This window comes from Papio anubis, chromosome 17 (genome assembly GCF_008728515.1).
Source record: "Papio anubis isolate 15944 chromosome 17, Panubis1.0, whole genome shotgun sequence".
Classification (NCBI taxonomy): Eukaryota; Metazoa; Chordata; class Mammalia; order Primates; family Cercopithecidae; genus Papio; species Papio anubis.
In genome coordinates this window covers 25,477,112-25,493,041 of record NC_044992.1, presented here as the reverse complement: position 1 = coordinate 25,493,041, position 15,930 = coordinate 25,477,112, and the positions used below count along the sequence as shown (strand labels likewise).

The window sequence follows — 15,930 nt, the reverse complement described above, 5'->3', positions numbered from 1 at the left end:
TTTTCTCTGATTATGTAGGTTATTTGTTTACTCTGTTGATTATTTCTTTTGCTGTACAGAGCCTTTTTAGTTTAATTAAGTCTCATTTGTTTTTGTCACATTTGTTTTTGAGGTCTTGGTCATAAATTCTTTGCCTAGGCCAATGTCCAGAAGAGTCTTTCCTAGGTTTTCTTCTAGGATTTTTATAGCTTCAGGTTTTACATTTAAGTCTTTAATTCATCTTAAGCTGGTTTTTGTGTATGGTGAGAGACAGGGGTCCAATTTCATTCTTCTGCATATGGCTAGCTATTTTTCCCAGTACCACTTAGTGAATAGCATATCCTTTCTCCATTGTTTATTTTTGTCAACTTTGTCAAAGATCAGTTGATTGTAGGTATACAGCTTTATTTCTGGGCTCTCTGTTGTGTCCCATTGATCTATATGTTTATTTTTGTACCAGTACCATGCTGTCTTGGTTACAATAGCCTTGTAGTATAATTTTGAAGTCAAGGTAATATGATGCCTCTGGTTTTGTTTGTTTTGCTTAGAATTGCTTTGGCTATTTGGGCTGTTTTTTGGTTCTATATGAACTTTAGGATTGTTTTTCTAATTCTGTGAAAAATGACATTGGTAATTTGATAAAAATGGCATTGAATTTGTAGATTGCTTTGGTCAGTATGAGCATTTTAATGACATTGATTCTTCCAATCCTTGAGCATTGTATGTTTTTCCATTTTTTTGTGCCATCTATGACTTCTTTCATCAGTGTTTTGTAGTTCTCCTTGTAGAGATCTTTCACTTCCCTATTTAAATATATTCCTAGGGTTTTCTTTTGTGTGAGTATTTGTGGATATTGTAAATGGGATTGAATTTTCTTGATTTGGTTCTCAGCTTCAATGTTATTGGTCGTGTATAGAAATACTTATTTATTTTTGTACATTGATTTTATATCCTGAAACTTTACTGAAGTTGCTTATCAAGTCTAGGAGTCTTTTGGAAGAGTCTTTAGGGTTTTCTAGGTATTAGATCATGTTATCAGTGAACGAGAATTATTTGACTTCTGTTTTCCAGTTTGAATACCTTTTATTTCTTTGAGATAGAGATTTTTAAAATGTGTTCTTCTTTGGGATTTTTACCTAATGAAGAAAAGAAATGATCAAACTATCAAAATATTTTAATTACTGTGAACCGTTTATTACATATGCTATTCTGTGTGTTGAGCTGGATATCATCATTTGCTACTGGTTACTGATTAGCTAGACTTACTGGCATGTTAAATTAGAGGTTTCTGTCTTGTAACAGTTATTTCATTTAGGGACTACATTGTTTCCTCCACATTAAAGTTGCCATGGAGAGACAGGCAAATGATCCAATAAAGCATAAAATTATTATTTAAATTATTAATATAAAAAGTTAAATGATAGATACATAACTTTGCTGTTACCAAAAAAGTAAAGAAAAATCTAAAACCTCCTGTGTTCAGATCGGTTGGGACTTTGCAGTATCCAAATGTAAGAATGTTCCATTAGTGTAGACATCTCTTGGGTCCTTTTCCTTAAGGGGTTTGTAAATAAAATGGTTTGTAAAAGGGGTTAATAAGAGAGAGAGCAGGAAAGGGGAATTAAGTATTTTGGAGACCTCTCTGTATGGTAGATGCTTTGTTCTCCATATTCATTTAATCCTCAGGACAACTCTCTGAGATAAGTAATTATTAAAGAAGTCAGAGTGAGTAGATGGTAGAGCCAAGATTTGAACCTTGGAGGTCTGACTCTAATTTCCTATAATTATTCACTTGTCAAATTAATAGAAAACACCTTTCAGGTTGAGATTATTTGTTACCTAACATTAGAACCTAAGTGAGTTTTGTATATTTCCCCAGGAAAACTTCTTTTTTTAGATGGAGTCTTGCTCTGTCGCCCGGGCTGGAGCGCAGTGGCACAATCTCGGCTCACTGCAAGCTCCACCTCCCAGGTTCATGCTATTCTCCCGCCTCAGCCTCCTGAGTAGCTGGGACTACAGGCACCTGCCACCACGCCCAGCTAATTTTTTGTGTTTTTTAAATAGAGACGGCGTTTCACCGTGTTAGCCAGGATGGTCTTGGATTCCTGACCTCGTGATCCGCCTGCCTCGGCCTCCCAAACTGCTGGGATTAAAGGCATGAGCCACTGCACCCGGCCTTCCCAGGAAAACTTTTGTGAACTCTCTTAGATGTCTGTTTAAAAAACTATAAGATTCCAAGTGATTCTTCACAGGGCAGACAAAGAAGTCTAGGTCCTACTATAACAAGGAACATTGTAGAAAGTCATAGAGACCTCCACAGCCATATAAAAACTGCCTTCCCATAAACTATTCCTCTTCTGTGGGAAAGAGCTGCAGAAGCTTTATCTTCTGTGAAGCAATAGTCCTGAACTGGAGTCTCAGCTTAGCAGACAGATAAGCCAGGCCTCCGTGTATATAAGAGAGCACAGATGTTACATTCGATTCTAGGAGTCTTTCCCAGGGGTACCGCTTACTAGCTATGTGATCTTGTGCCAATTATTTAACCTCTTTGAGCCTCAGTTGCCATGTGTGTTATAGAGACATCATTATACCTTAGATGTCAACAGTGAGGACCGAATAAGATGTATGTGCCTAACAACTAGTAAGCCTTCGGTATGGTCCTCCTTAAGTGGACCTTAGAGGAGAAAGAAACTCTGTCAGTCAGGGTAGGCTCGACTGCATGAAGAGAGTAACTAAATTTTGTTTGGTTTGGTTTCGTTTTTGAGACAGGATCTCGCTGTATCGCCCAGGCTGGAGTGCAGTGGCCCAATCTTGGCTCACTGCAGTCTCTGCCTTCCACTCTCAGGGGATTCTCCCATCTCAGTCTCCCCAGTAGCTGGGACTACAGATGCATGCCACCATACCTGACTAACTTTTGTAATTTTTAGTAGAGATGGGGTTTTACCATGTTGCCCAGGCTGGTCTTGAACTACTGGGCTCAAGCGATCCGCCTGCCTCAGCCTCCCAAAGTGCTGGGATTATAGGCCTGAGCCACCGTGCCTGCCCTATAGCCAAGATTAAAGTTCATAACATAGTAGAAGTCTGTGTCTCTCTCAGGGACCCAAACTTCCTCTGTCTTCTGACTATTCCTTGCCCTAGAGACTACCCTCTGCATCCAACTAGTGGGAGGAGAGAAGAAAGCACAGAAGGGGGGTCATTCACTTTTCACCAGTTTAGGCCTAGAACAGCCACACTTTACTTCCATTGTCCAGAACTTGGTTACTTGGCCATATCCATCTGTAAGAGTGGACAGGAAATGTAATCTAGCTGTGTGGATTTCTAGTGAAAGTTTAGTCTTTACTATATAATACATAAGCCATGTATTATCAATCCCCACACAATGTGATGTCATAATTTGTGATATTATCATCATTTCATATTAAGTTGGACTATATTTTTAGGAAAGCAAAAATGTCCGTTTTCAAAATAATATCCTTCTTGATTTCTTAGCTCTGTGCCTCAGACAAAATTCTGGAGTTTGATCGAGATTTTCGAATTCGACATTATGCAGGAGATGTGGTGTGAGTATCTTACATTGGTAACTACCATGATTTGCATGCCACCTCACTTTAGAAAATATAACCAGGAAAAATGTATATTGGTTTTATATTCATTTGCATGTTTTGGTCATTTGATATGTCAACGTATTTTAATTTGTTCAACTGAAAAAATGGCATAGCTTCATTCATTCCTTGCTTTTCAATCGTTTATTGAACACACACTATGTGCCCATGTGCAGTTCCTGGCATAGTTAGGATTCAGTAAAAATCAGCTGGTGGGTCAATAAATCATGGAAGTATTTTAAGAACTGAGATAGAAAGATGGATAAGATGGTCCTTGCCCTAAAGAAGCCAACAATTTAGTGAAGAATATAGGCATGTACATCCATCAAAGGTCACTATAATGAAGAATGGAAACAGTTAAACTAGAGAAACACAAGGCATTATAGGAGCAGTGAGGAGGAATAATTAACCCGCTGAGAGGGGCAGAGAGAGGTCTTGCTCGAGGAAGTGGCATCCAAATTGAGTCCTAAAAGTAAAAGAGCATTAGTCAGGGGAATGAATTAGGAAGAGGGGAGAGAAAAGAGAAAGCTTTCCAAGTAGAAGAAACAGTAGGCATAAAAAGGCCCCTGGGTGACAATTACTCCTCTATATGAAGTTCTACGAATAGTTGGGTAACTGCATAAGCAAAAACCATTTTTGCTACATTATTTTCCAAATATTATTTGAAAAAGTAAAATTCTTACTAGTCATATTTTTATTAACAATACAATAAAGTAGAAATTGATCAGAAAGTATTACTAAAAATTAAAACTACCTTAGTACATTAGGTTCCAAGGGCTGCTGTAACAAATTCACCACAGTCGGTGGCTTAAATCAACAGAAACTTACTCTTTCACAGTTCTGAAGTTTAAAAGTTCAAAATCAAGATGTCAGCAGGGCCACACTCCCTCTGGGGGTTCCTGTAGAGAGGAATCTGTTCCTTTTTTTCCAGCTTCTAGTAGTACTGGACATTCCTTGGCTTGTGGCTACATCACTCCAGTCACATTGCCCTCCTCTTTGTGTGTCTGTTAACTGTCCCTCTGTCTCTATCTCTTTTTTTTTTTTTCTTTTTTTCTTTTTTTTGAGATGGAGTCTCACTCTGTCACCCAGGCTGGAATGCAGTGGCGCGATCTCAACTCACTGCAACCTCCACCTCCCAGGCCCAAGCAATTCTCCTATCTCAGCCTCCTGAGTAGCTGGGATTACAGGCGCATACCACCATGCCTGGCTAATTTTTGTATGTTTAGTAGAGACGGGGTTTCACCATGTTGGCCAGGCTAGTTTCCAACCCCTGATCTCAATTGATCTGCCTACCTCGGCCTCCCAAAGTGCTAGGATGACAGGCATGAGCCACCGAGCCTAGCCACTCTGCCTCTATCTTAAAGTGACATTTGACATGGCATGTAGGGCCCATCTGAATAATATAGGATGAGCTTCTCCTCAAGATCATTCATCACATATTTTATGATATAGGTAACATTCCCAGGTTCCAGGGAATTTGATGTGAAACTTTTGTTGGGGCTGCATTTCTTAGCCTACTATATTTGTTATGCCTTTGCTGTCCACTGAACACTGCTCCTTATCTTATTGTTTAAAGAACTCTTTTTCTTAGTTTTTGCATTAGGAATTCTTTACATGTAATCCATTGCAGGAAGACATTAAACAAAAAAAGGTAAATCATCTTCTCTATACATGCCGAAAAGATGTTTAATTTTTAAAAAATTAAAAAGAAATTTTAATAGCTGTTCCTGATTTAAATTAAAATTCTAGGACCATAAAATGATATGGCTCAAAATTATCACGCCATCTGTCAAGCTAACCATTAGTGATGGAATGGCACCATTTTCCACTTTTTCTGGTCATGTTCCCAGGTTCTGTAATACTGAAGAGGGAAGATCCAGTACCATACAAATATCTCCACTAAAAATCCAAGCCTCACTTACAGGGTACTTTCATACAATGCAGAATGGCACAAATGCAGAGCTGGATAGAGGCCTTAGAGATGACCTAGACCAGCCACTTCGTTTTACAGATGAAGAAACTTATGCAGAATGAGTGCAGTTCTTACTCAATGTCACTTAGCAAATTTACAGAAGAACTGAGATAATAACTAGCTTTCTAGACTCCTAGTCTAGAACTTCAACTAACCCTTTTGAGGAATATTCAACGCCTCAGACTTCCTCTTCACTTCTTAAACTCTTCAATCCTTTTCTAGATTTTTACTGAGTATCTTCTGTGTGCTCAATACTTCATAAGGTATGGTCCCTGCCCACAAAGAGCTTGCCATGTAAGATACATACATACACATATGTACGTTTGTATGTGTTCTTATTTATACACATGTAAACACACATATATACACATAGACACATTTATATACATGTATACAATAACAATGGTCTAAAATAATTGCCATATGAGTAATAGCAATTACTCAGTTGGAATTTAGAGTAAGGAAATACTTCCAGGTTTGTGTAATAAACCCAGGAGGGCTGATGCTGGTCTTCGAATGCTAGGAATTATTTTTATAAGAAGTGGGAAGGGTGCTACAGAATATTCAGGAAATAGCAACTAGGTCCATCTGATTGAAGTGTATCCTTTTTTGTAGCACAGAGAAGTAGAACTATCTGGAAGAGTAGCTTGAGATCAAATCACAAAGATTCAGTCAAAAGTGACTTGAAAGTATTAAGAAGACCTAGGTCGGGGCAGGCAAGGAAATAATTTTGGATACGGTAACCTTAAAGTACCCATGGACAGCACAGCCTGAAGGAACTTTCTTGCAGGATTAAATATGTAAGGCAAGGAATCCAGGTTAGAGATCTGGGAATTGCCTATACTGATCTGATTGCCAAGGGAGAAAACAGGCATGAGAGCAGAACTGTAAGGTGTAGCTGTATCTAAAGTTCCTATTTGCTTAATCTCTTAGCCTCTGTCTTAATCACCCAGAGTCCTCAATTACTTTTAGAACCCCAAAACTGAATTCACTCCTCCTAGAGTTCATGCCAGTCACTGGAGTAGTATAGTTCTATTCCCACTCTTCTCACCAACTGCAATCTTAGCTGGACTTTCAAGACCTTACTCATCTCCCTTCCTCCAAATCATCTATACTGGCCTCCTCATTCTCTCTGCAGAATGCCATGCATGTGCCTGCCTTCATCACTCTATTTGATCTGTTTCCCTGTGTGATCTGCCTGCCTTTTTCTCCTCTGCTTATCCAATTCTTACCATCCTTTGCAGTTCTTCTTGGATTCTTTTATCCTACCCTGAACATTGAGTGAACCTTAGGCAAGTCACTTGATCTCCCTACGGATGAGACTGTTAGTTCCTGTATGTTGCTGTTTTGCTTTTATCTTAGGAATGCTGGATGATAAATACAGCTATCTTTTAAAAAGTCATCTTCTTGAGGTAAGCAATAAACCAGTAGGAAATTATCATCTTAATCATAATAATAGTACTGATGCTTGCTCTCCTTTTGAAGAATAGAAACAAAGTCCCTTCTATTTAGTAGGTAAATTCGGTATCCTTTAATACAGACAAGGTGAACAACATCAGCTTTTAGATGATTGATTGCATAATTAACGGTGGAAAGGCTTGTCGCCTCCTAGAAAAGCTTAAATGTGGCTCTTGCTTGGTAAATAATACATGTTTTCTGTGATTTCTCTCCTGTTAGCTATTCTGTCATTGGTTTTATTGACAAAAATAAAGATACTTTATTTCAAGATTTCAAGCGCCTTATGTATAACAGGTAAGATTTAAATTTTATTGACCTAGATTAAGCTCATTGACATATGTAATATATGCACATGGTTATATTTATATGAAATTTTAAGAGTTTCTGGCACATTTTCTTGTTCTGCTTTATCAGACTTAATAAATAGCATATAACTAACTTTATGATAAAATCTATAAATTTTGGGCAGGGCCCTGCTAATAATATGATTTGCTTTGATTTCCCTTGGGTTGCCTCAGTTTCTGTGCTCACTGCTGCCAGCCTTCCAGCATCCCCTACCAGTATACTCAGCAGTCCTCAGGCCAGGCCAGTGTGATGAAGAAGTGTCAGGTGACATCTGGCCCAGCTAGAAGTTTTGCATACTCAGATTCCCATTGTAGTGTCTTCACCCCCAAATAAGAGACCACTCTGATATCAGAGTGGCATCTCGTGTCAGTGAGCACTGATGGTGACTGAGCCGACAGAATCTTCTCACAAACCAACAAAATGTGGAAAAGTTATGGCAAAATAAAACTAGGCAAATGATAACAAGTTTAAATCTAGTATGGATACTTTAAACAGAAGATCCATGAAGAAGAAAGAGGATTCCTGGCCATCTTCTTACAGGTTAAAGAACTATATTCATTCATTTATTAAGTCTACTTAGTCAATTGCTCAGTAGATCATCAAAAATATATTGAGTACCTTTGAGGCACACATTCTTCTATATTCTGGGATACAGCTGTGAAAAAATGTAGGCAAAGTCCCTGGCCTCATGGAGATTATAGTCTAGTGAAGGTGACTGTTAATAAACAAGGAAACAATTTTCAGTTTGTGCCAAGTGCTATGCAGAAAAATAAAGTAGGTAAGAGATTGAAGGGTACAGATGAGGAGGGGCTGGGAACGAATTATAGATAGGGTAGTCAGAAAAGGCCTCTTATAGAGGTGACATTTCAGCAGAGACCTGAATTAAGTGGAGGGAGCCATGCAGATATCTGGAGGAAGAGCATTCCAGACAGAGAGAATAGCTAGTACCAAGGCCCCAAGGTGGGAATGAGCTTGAGTGTATTAACAGCAAGGCCATTGTGGGGAAAACAAAGTGAGGGATGGGGAGAGTGACTTTAGAAAGGTAGGTAGAGCCTGGATCACAGAGCCTGAGTCCGGGTAAGAAGAAAGTATTAAGGGAAGCATTGGAATTTATGATGTGATGTGATGTGATATGATTTGTGTTTTAAAGATATCAATGCTGCTACTACTATGTAAAATGCTCACAGTAAGGGACAAGCATGGAAATAGACAGTAAAGCAGGCGAGTTTAATAATGCAGGCTGCGGCCGTGTGCAGTGGCTCACGCCTGTAATCCCAGCACTTTGGGAGGCCGAGGCAGGCAGATCACGAGATCAGGAGATTGAAACCATCCTGGCTAACACGGTGAAACCCCGTCTCTACTAAAAATACAAAAAAAATTAGCTGGGTGTGGCAGCGGGTGCCTGTAGTCCCAGCTACTTGGGAGGCTGAGGCAGGAGAATGGCGTGAACCCGGGAGGCAGAGCTTGCAGTGAGCCAAGATTGCGCCACTGCACTCGGCCTGGGCGACAGAGCAAGACTCTCTCAAAAATAAAATAAAATAAAATAAAACAATAATAATAATAATAGTGCAGGCTGAGGCCTGGGTGGTGGTGACAGAGATAATGAAAAGGGGTCAGATTGGATGATGTTTTGAAAGTAGAGTCGACAAGATTTGCTGGTAGAGACCATGTGTAGTGTGAGAGGAAGACAGAAATCAGAGGTGATACCTGAGCCTGATAGGAGAAGACAAGAGGAAACGCTAATTGGTTCAGGGAAATTAAGAGTTTTGTTTTGGATGTGTGATGTCTGAAGTGCATTTTGGATACTGAATTAAAAGTGCCAAATCAGCAATTGCAAATATGCGTGTGGCTCTCAGGGGAAAGATGGGGCTAGAGATATAAATTCACAGTCGTCAGTGTATTGATTGTATTTAAAGCTGTAGACTAGATGAGAGTATCTAGGGAGTGAGCATGGATTTCAAAAAAAGAAGAGGTTAAAAAAACTAATTCCTGAGACACTGTAACATGTAGAGTCAAACAAGGAAAGAGGAACTAGCAAAGGAAACAGAGCATGCCAGTGAGGAAGGAAGTAAACTGGGAATCTGGTGTCACAGAGGCCAAGCCAAGAAAAAATGTTTAAAGAAGAAAAAAATTGATACACTACATCAAATCTTGTCTGTCAAAAGCAGGAGTGATGAGAGGACCAAGACTGACCATTGGATTTGCTAATGCCAAGGTCAGTGGGACTCTTGACAACACTGGTTTCCATGTAGCGTTGAAGACAAATATCTCATTGATGTCAGCTCAAGGGAATACAGGAAATGAGGATATAGAGACATTGTGTTTAAACAGTTCTTTCAAGAATTGTTATCAAATGGTTCATCTGTGAGGATGTTGAAGCCACCAAGATTAATGATAGCACTATCATTAGTAGAAAGTTACAGAGACATAGGAATGTGAGAGAGGATCCTTGGAAGAACTGGGCATGGAGAGAAAGGACTTTCAGAAGGGAATTTCAATGCTTAATTTATCAGGTAAGGCACATTCATTTTGAGGGACAAATGACGGAGTCTAGCATTTCTCTGTGCAGAAAATGCTAAAAGCTCAACTTGGAAAAAACAGCCTTATTTGGCCAGTGGTACCATCAGGGTGTGTTGCCAGTCTGTGTACCAAGAGGCTGCACGAGGTGGTGTTTGTTAACTTTGGAATGTACCATGGCCCAGAAGTTCAGCTACTGAGAACAGCTTCACCTTTCGGTGGTGAACTAATATAGCCCAGGCTCTCTGGGCCAGGTAGAAACAAAACAGCATGTGGATTTATTTCTCGTGGAAAATCTAACAGTAACATGGAATGGAATCCAGTTGTCCCGAAGTATCCATGGGGAATTAATTCCATCCCGTACCCTCCTCCACCGAAGATACCAAAATCCATACATGTTCGAGTCCCTTCTATAAAATGGTGTAGTATTTACATATAACCTACCCACATCCTCCCAGATACTTTAAATCATGCCCAGATTACTTATAAAACCTAATAAAATGTAAGTGCTGTGTAAATAGTTGTTATATTGTATTGCTTAGAGAATAATGACCCCCAAAAAAGTCTGTACATGTTTAGTACAGGCACAACCATCTTTTAAAAAAATATTTTCTATCCATGGTATGTTGAATGTGGAAGCCGTGGATATGGAGGGCCAACTGTAATTGTGTTCATATAACAGGCTGGAAAACCTGCTTGGGAAGTCAAATAGCAGTGAGAACTCTGATTCATTATTACGCATGGAATCCAGAATGCTTAGTTGCCTGGTAAGCACAGAATCAGAACAAAGGAACTTAGATAAACCCAACAAGTAAAGGCATCAGGCTAAGATGAATCCATTTCACAATAGGAATAGTTTTGCAAAGGGGTGAAAGATTGAAAGTCTGTTAAATGCAGCATATTGCATATATTCCATAATAGGAAAGGCCTTGCCCGTGAGATGGGAAGTCTTGACTTTATTTATTTATTTATTTATTTATTGGATAAAACCATCCTTCTAGATGGTATTAGAATGAGCCACCTTCACCTCTGGACACTATTTGATGCTTCTATGGCTAACAGCCTTCCAAAATTTGAATCCATTTTTTATTTGTATATGTTAATATAATGATTTTTATTTTTCTTTTTTCTTTTTTAGAAGTGTTATCCCAGTCGCCCAGCCTGGAGCACAGTGGTGTGATCATAGCTCACTGTAACCCTGAACTCCTGGGCTCAAGCGATTCTCCCAACTCTGCCTCTGGGGGTACAGACATGCACCACTACACCCAGCAATATAATTATTTTTAAGCAGTGTTCCTTGAATTCTAGTTCTGTAGACCTTGATAGTATACACACATGTATGCATGCATGTATGTGTGTGTGTGTCTGTGTAAATGGAGGGAGGAAGGGAGCAAGCATTTTGCATTCCAGGTGCACAAACTTTTACTCTTTACTGCTGTCTTGTTAGCCAGGTGAGATCTGCCTTACCTTTTATACATACTAGGTCTCTGGAGGAGCTTCCTTTTTGAGATAAGGGTTCTGGTATTTAAAATATTTTGAAAACTGTTTTGTTAATATTACATTCAGGCTGGGCATGGTGACTGACACCTATAATCCCAGCACTTTGGGAGGCTGGGGTGGGAGAATTGTTTGAGACTAGCCTGAACAACATAGGGAGACCCCATTTCTACAAAAAATTAAAAAGCCAGGCATGGTGGCACGTACCTGTAGTCCCAGCTACTCGGGAGGCTGAGGTGGGAGGATCACTTGAGCCCGGAAGGTCAAGGCTGCAGTGAGCTATCATCTCGCCACTGCTCTCCAGTCTGGGTGACAGAGTGAGACGCTGTCTCAGAAAAACAAAAATATTACAGTCATGACTTGGCCTGAAAGTTCTTTCTCTTTAAAATGACTCCCTATAACTGTTTGGATTCATTTTGTATCAATTCTTCTATTTAACATGTTACCTTATTTCCTTCATTTCCAACCTTTACAGTGTAGTGCAGGAATAGTCTCCAAATATGGCCAACAGTGAGTAAGGTAGACAAAGAATTTGGTGTAGAAACTGCATAGACCAAATGCCAGTGACTAAAAGACACAGTCTTTTGACATGTGTCAGACTTTTCAAAGTACACAAAGTACAGTTTTCTACTTTCTGAAAATTCTATTCAGTAAGTGTTAGAATGGCATTCAGGAACCATGTGCACTGTAAGTTAAGAATGTTGCCTTAAATTATTTCTGTGCTAAAGATAAGAATGAAAAGGTTAAGGAAAAACAATATACATCTATGTAGTCATTTTGATATAAGTTTACAAATGGAAAATTATGGAATAGGACTAGAAAGTAATGAAACTGGGTTCATAAACCACAGGTTATTGCAGCATTTTGTAGCCACTTTGACAGTAGTTGGCACTGCTTGCTGATGATGGTAAGGGCTGGGAGTGTTGCTCTCTCTGTGTTCACAGACCCAGTCAATCCACACATCACCATTTATCTTCTTCGCTTTGCGCTTATCTGCTCTTTCATCTTGCAGCTATTATTTTGAGCACCTACATACAGAAACATTCTGGGTGCTATGGAGATCCAATTCAATTTTTAAAATTTTATATGAGGGAAAGAAAGTGGGTAAAATGTTAGCAGTAGTAAGAACAATTAGCGGTGAATGCTAATGTTAATTATTTTCTCTTCTCAACCCCCAATTTTCTAAGGAAAGTTTTTTTCTGATAAAAGTTTCTAGGAAGCAAGCAACATTTTCAGTTCCAATTAGTTTAACATCAAAAGCACCCAAAATGAAACCAGAAAAAGATGACAGTTGAGATCACTACACGTTTTTAAAAATACCTCCACAGAGCAGAATGATGAATATATAATTTTAACCTGAAAATTGGCCTGAAATGCATTTTTAGAATTGGACTGCAACAGTCCTAATGTCACATCAATAAAATATTGTAACTGCCAATGCTACCTACAAATTTGTTGACAATTTGAACTGCAGTAAACTGATTTACTAGGGACAATATAAAAATGGTTATTTTATATTCCTACCTGTGTTTTTTTTAAAAAAGCGGGTTTTCTGTAGTGTTAACTGTTCTATTAATATATAAATATTTGCTTTAATTCAAAGATGTTGCCACTTTTATGTTTTCTGCTGTGACATTGAGGATCATTTTTCTACTAGTGGTTTGTCCTCATTTTCTAACCATCACAAAAATGAATTTGATTTCTATATGTATCGTAAGGGCCATATTGACCCTTTGAGGGTCCTAGGTAGGTAGAATAAAGATGTCACTTTAAAGAAGTTTAAATAATTTTTTAAATATGCTGTAGTTTGGGAAAAAATCTCAATTTGCATTGCAGTATCAGTCATTATACTTGCAGCATAATTTTCTGGATGGAATCATCTTTCCAATTAGGCCTTGTGAGTTCAGTCTGTAGTCCAATTATGATTCTCAGGATACATTTCAGCAGAATTGCTTATCAGTTTTTATCCAGCTTATTTGAATGTGACATTTGAATTGTTTTTTTCTGTGCTTCTCAGTTCAAATCCTGTGCTCAAGAATATGTGGCCTGAAGGCAAACTGAGCATTACAGAGGTGACCAAGCGACCTCTGACTGCTGCTACCTTGTTTAAGAATTCTATGATTGCTTTAGTAGACAACCTTGCATCAAAGGTAATTATTTTCTTTTCTAAATATCCATTTTAACTCATAGATTTCCTCTTGATGCATTATAAAGAATGTATATATGATTTGCTTTTTAGGTAATCACATGTAGATTGAAGAATATGTATAAAGTGAATGTTATAATAGAATTTTTATTCTTGCATTTAAAAAAATCTCACCTCAGTGGAACAATTGTTTGTGTCCCAGATTAGTATGTATCTTAAATTTGAGCTTTTTAGTCTACTGTCATGGTCAAGGGAAAAATCTTGAATTTAAAAAATATATAAGGCATAGCATGCCAGCAAAAGGAACTTTTTTCCTGTGCTGAAAACAGGACCTGGCCGAGATAAATAAGTAAAATCCTGAATTAAGTTGTAAAATGCACCATTTATATACTGTGTTTGAGTACAAAGTGGCCAGAGAGTTTAAAGAGGAAATTTAGTATGCAAGTATTGTCCTTAGGCTATTTTAAAAAATTGAAATATAAAGATGTATTGGCCTGGGTGTTGTGGCTTATATATATGTAATCCCAGCACTTTGGGAGGCTAAGGCGGGAGGATCACTTGAGACCAGCCTGTGCAATATAGTGAGACCTCCCTTCTACAAAAGTTAAAAAAATTAGCCGGTCATGGTGGCATGCACCTGCAGTCCCAGCTACTCAGGAGGCCGAGGCAGGAGGATCACTTGAGACCAGCCTGGGCAATATAATGAGACCTCCTCTACAACAAGTTACAAAATTAGCCAGGCATGGTGGCACATGCCTGTGTTCCCAGCTATGCTGGAGGCTAAGGTGGGAGGATTGCTTGAGCCTGGGAGGCAGAGGTTGCAGTGAGCCAAGATCGCACCATTACACTCCAGTCTGGGTGACAGAGCAGGACCTTGTCTCAAAAAAAAAAAAAGATGCATTATTGACAATTATTTGTGGTTTTCATTGTTCCTTTGAGGACTAATACTATTTGATAACTTTTGTCTGTTTTTTTTCCTTAAAGAACATATTTCTACCCTTAACTGCTACTGTTGACAAGTTTGATAAATTAGGCAGCATTCTGAGCCATGTTATTTTTAGTTTCTTCATTTTTATCTTTCTCTTCTGGTGCTTCTCCTATGTAGTTTCTTCTTCTTTATCTTTTTTTTTTTTTAAATCAACTTCCTCTCTAAGAATTTAAATCTATACCGTTTCTGGTAACTTCACTATGGATAAATTAGGCAAATGCCACAGGAACACATCTGTTCAGTAGCTTTCTATTTCCTTTTGTCAGGATTCTTTGGCCTGAAGTGACCGCATATAAGCACAATTTGTTGGCTTATATAATCAAACCTCCAGAAGGGCAGGGGTAAGGACACTGGCACTGAAGGCTAGAATGCCATTAGGACTCTTCACTCTTGTATCTCAGCTTTTCTTTGCATGTCAGCTGCAGCCTGCTTCATCCAGCAAGAAGAAAAGTGAACCTGGAACGAAGGCAAAGGACACAAGAAACAGTTGAACACTGAATTTCATGAAATGTTTTTAAATATTCAGTTTACTATAGTTAGTCAATTAACTAGAAAAAGAATTGTTGTGTTTTCTAAACTTGGTAGTTAATGTGCCTTGTAAAGAAATAAAATTCTAGAACCTTCTATAATTTCTGTATCAGGAATTGCATTCAACTTCTAATAAAACAGATCCCTGAATTAGTAGCTTAAATAAAAGAGACATTTATTACTCTCTTCTATAAATGAAGTATAGAAGAAGGCATCCCAGGACTGGTATGGCAGATCCAAAGTTATTAGAGACCCAAGTTCTTTCTCTCTTTCTGCTCTACCATCCTAGTGCTTGCCATCCATCCTCCTGGTCCATGATGGCAGCTGGAACTTCCTCCTTTTCAAAGAGACTTCCTGGAAGTTTGACACAACACTTTAGCTACATCCTATTTGCTACATAGAGTTGTAAGGGAAGCTGGGAAGGGCATTTACATTCTGGTCAGCAGTGCACTCAGCTAGCAATAAGAATTCTGTTTTAAAGTAAGAAAAAGATACTGGACATAAGGTGGGGAACTAGCCTAGCAATCTCTGCTACAGCTTCCCAATCCATGTGTGTGTGTGGAGGTCAGGGGAGAAGGGAGGCAGCAGAGATAAGCAGAAGAATATAGACAACTTATCAGTACAATAGAAGGCAAGAAGGTGAAGCCAAAGTGAGGGGTTCTAGAGGACGGCAGAAAAAAAAAAAAGAGTTGCATTTAGAACAAAATAATATGATAGAAATCTAAATAATTGGTATTCATCATAATGTAAATAGACTAAGCAGACTAGATAGGTGGAAAATCCAGCTGTATGCTGCTTAAGGGAGATACACATAAATAACACCATGCAGAAAGCTCAAAAACAAAGGCATAGATAAAGATATCAAGCCACCTGTCACCAAAAATGGTTAAAAGCAACA

The 15,930-nt window shown here is 38.6% G+C and overlaps 1 protein-coding gene across 8 annotated transcripts in view; it reads left to right on the top strand.

Moving 5' to 3' along the window:
• Window positions 1-15,930, top strand: part of MYO1D (myosin ID) — a 382,230-nt gene that overhangs the window by 128,105 nt on the left and 238,195 nt on the right. For 7 of the 8 annotated variants that reach the window (XM_017950496.3, XM_017950498.3, XM_017950499.3 and 4 more), the window contains 3 exons: window positions 3,469-3,539; window positions 7,231-7,305; window positions 13,388-13,520. In XM_017950496.3, coding sequence (XP_017805985.1) covers window positions 3,469-3,539; window positions 7,231-7,305; window positions 13,388-13,520 — 279 coding nt within the window. Of the gene's footprint in view, window positions 1-3,468; window positions 3,540-6,797; window positions 6,966-7,230; window positions 7,306-13,387; window positions 13,521-15,930 lie in introns of all 8 variants that reach the window. The other variant, XR_001896300.1, reaches the window with a different exon arrangement.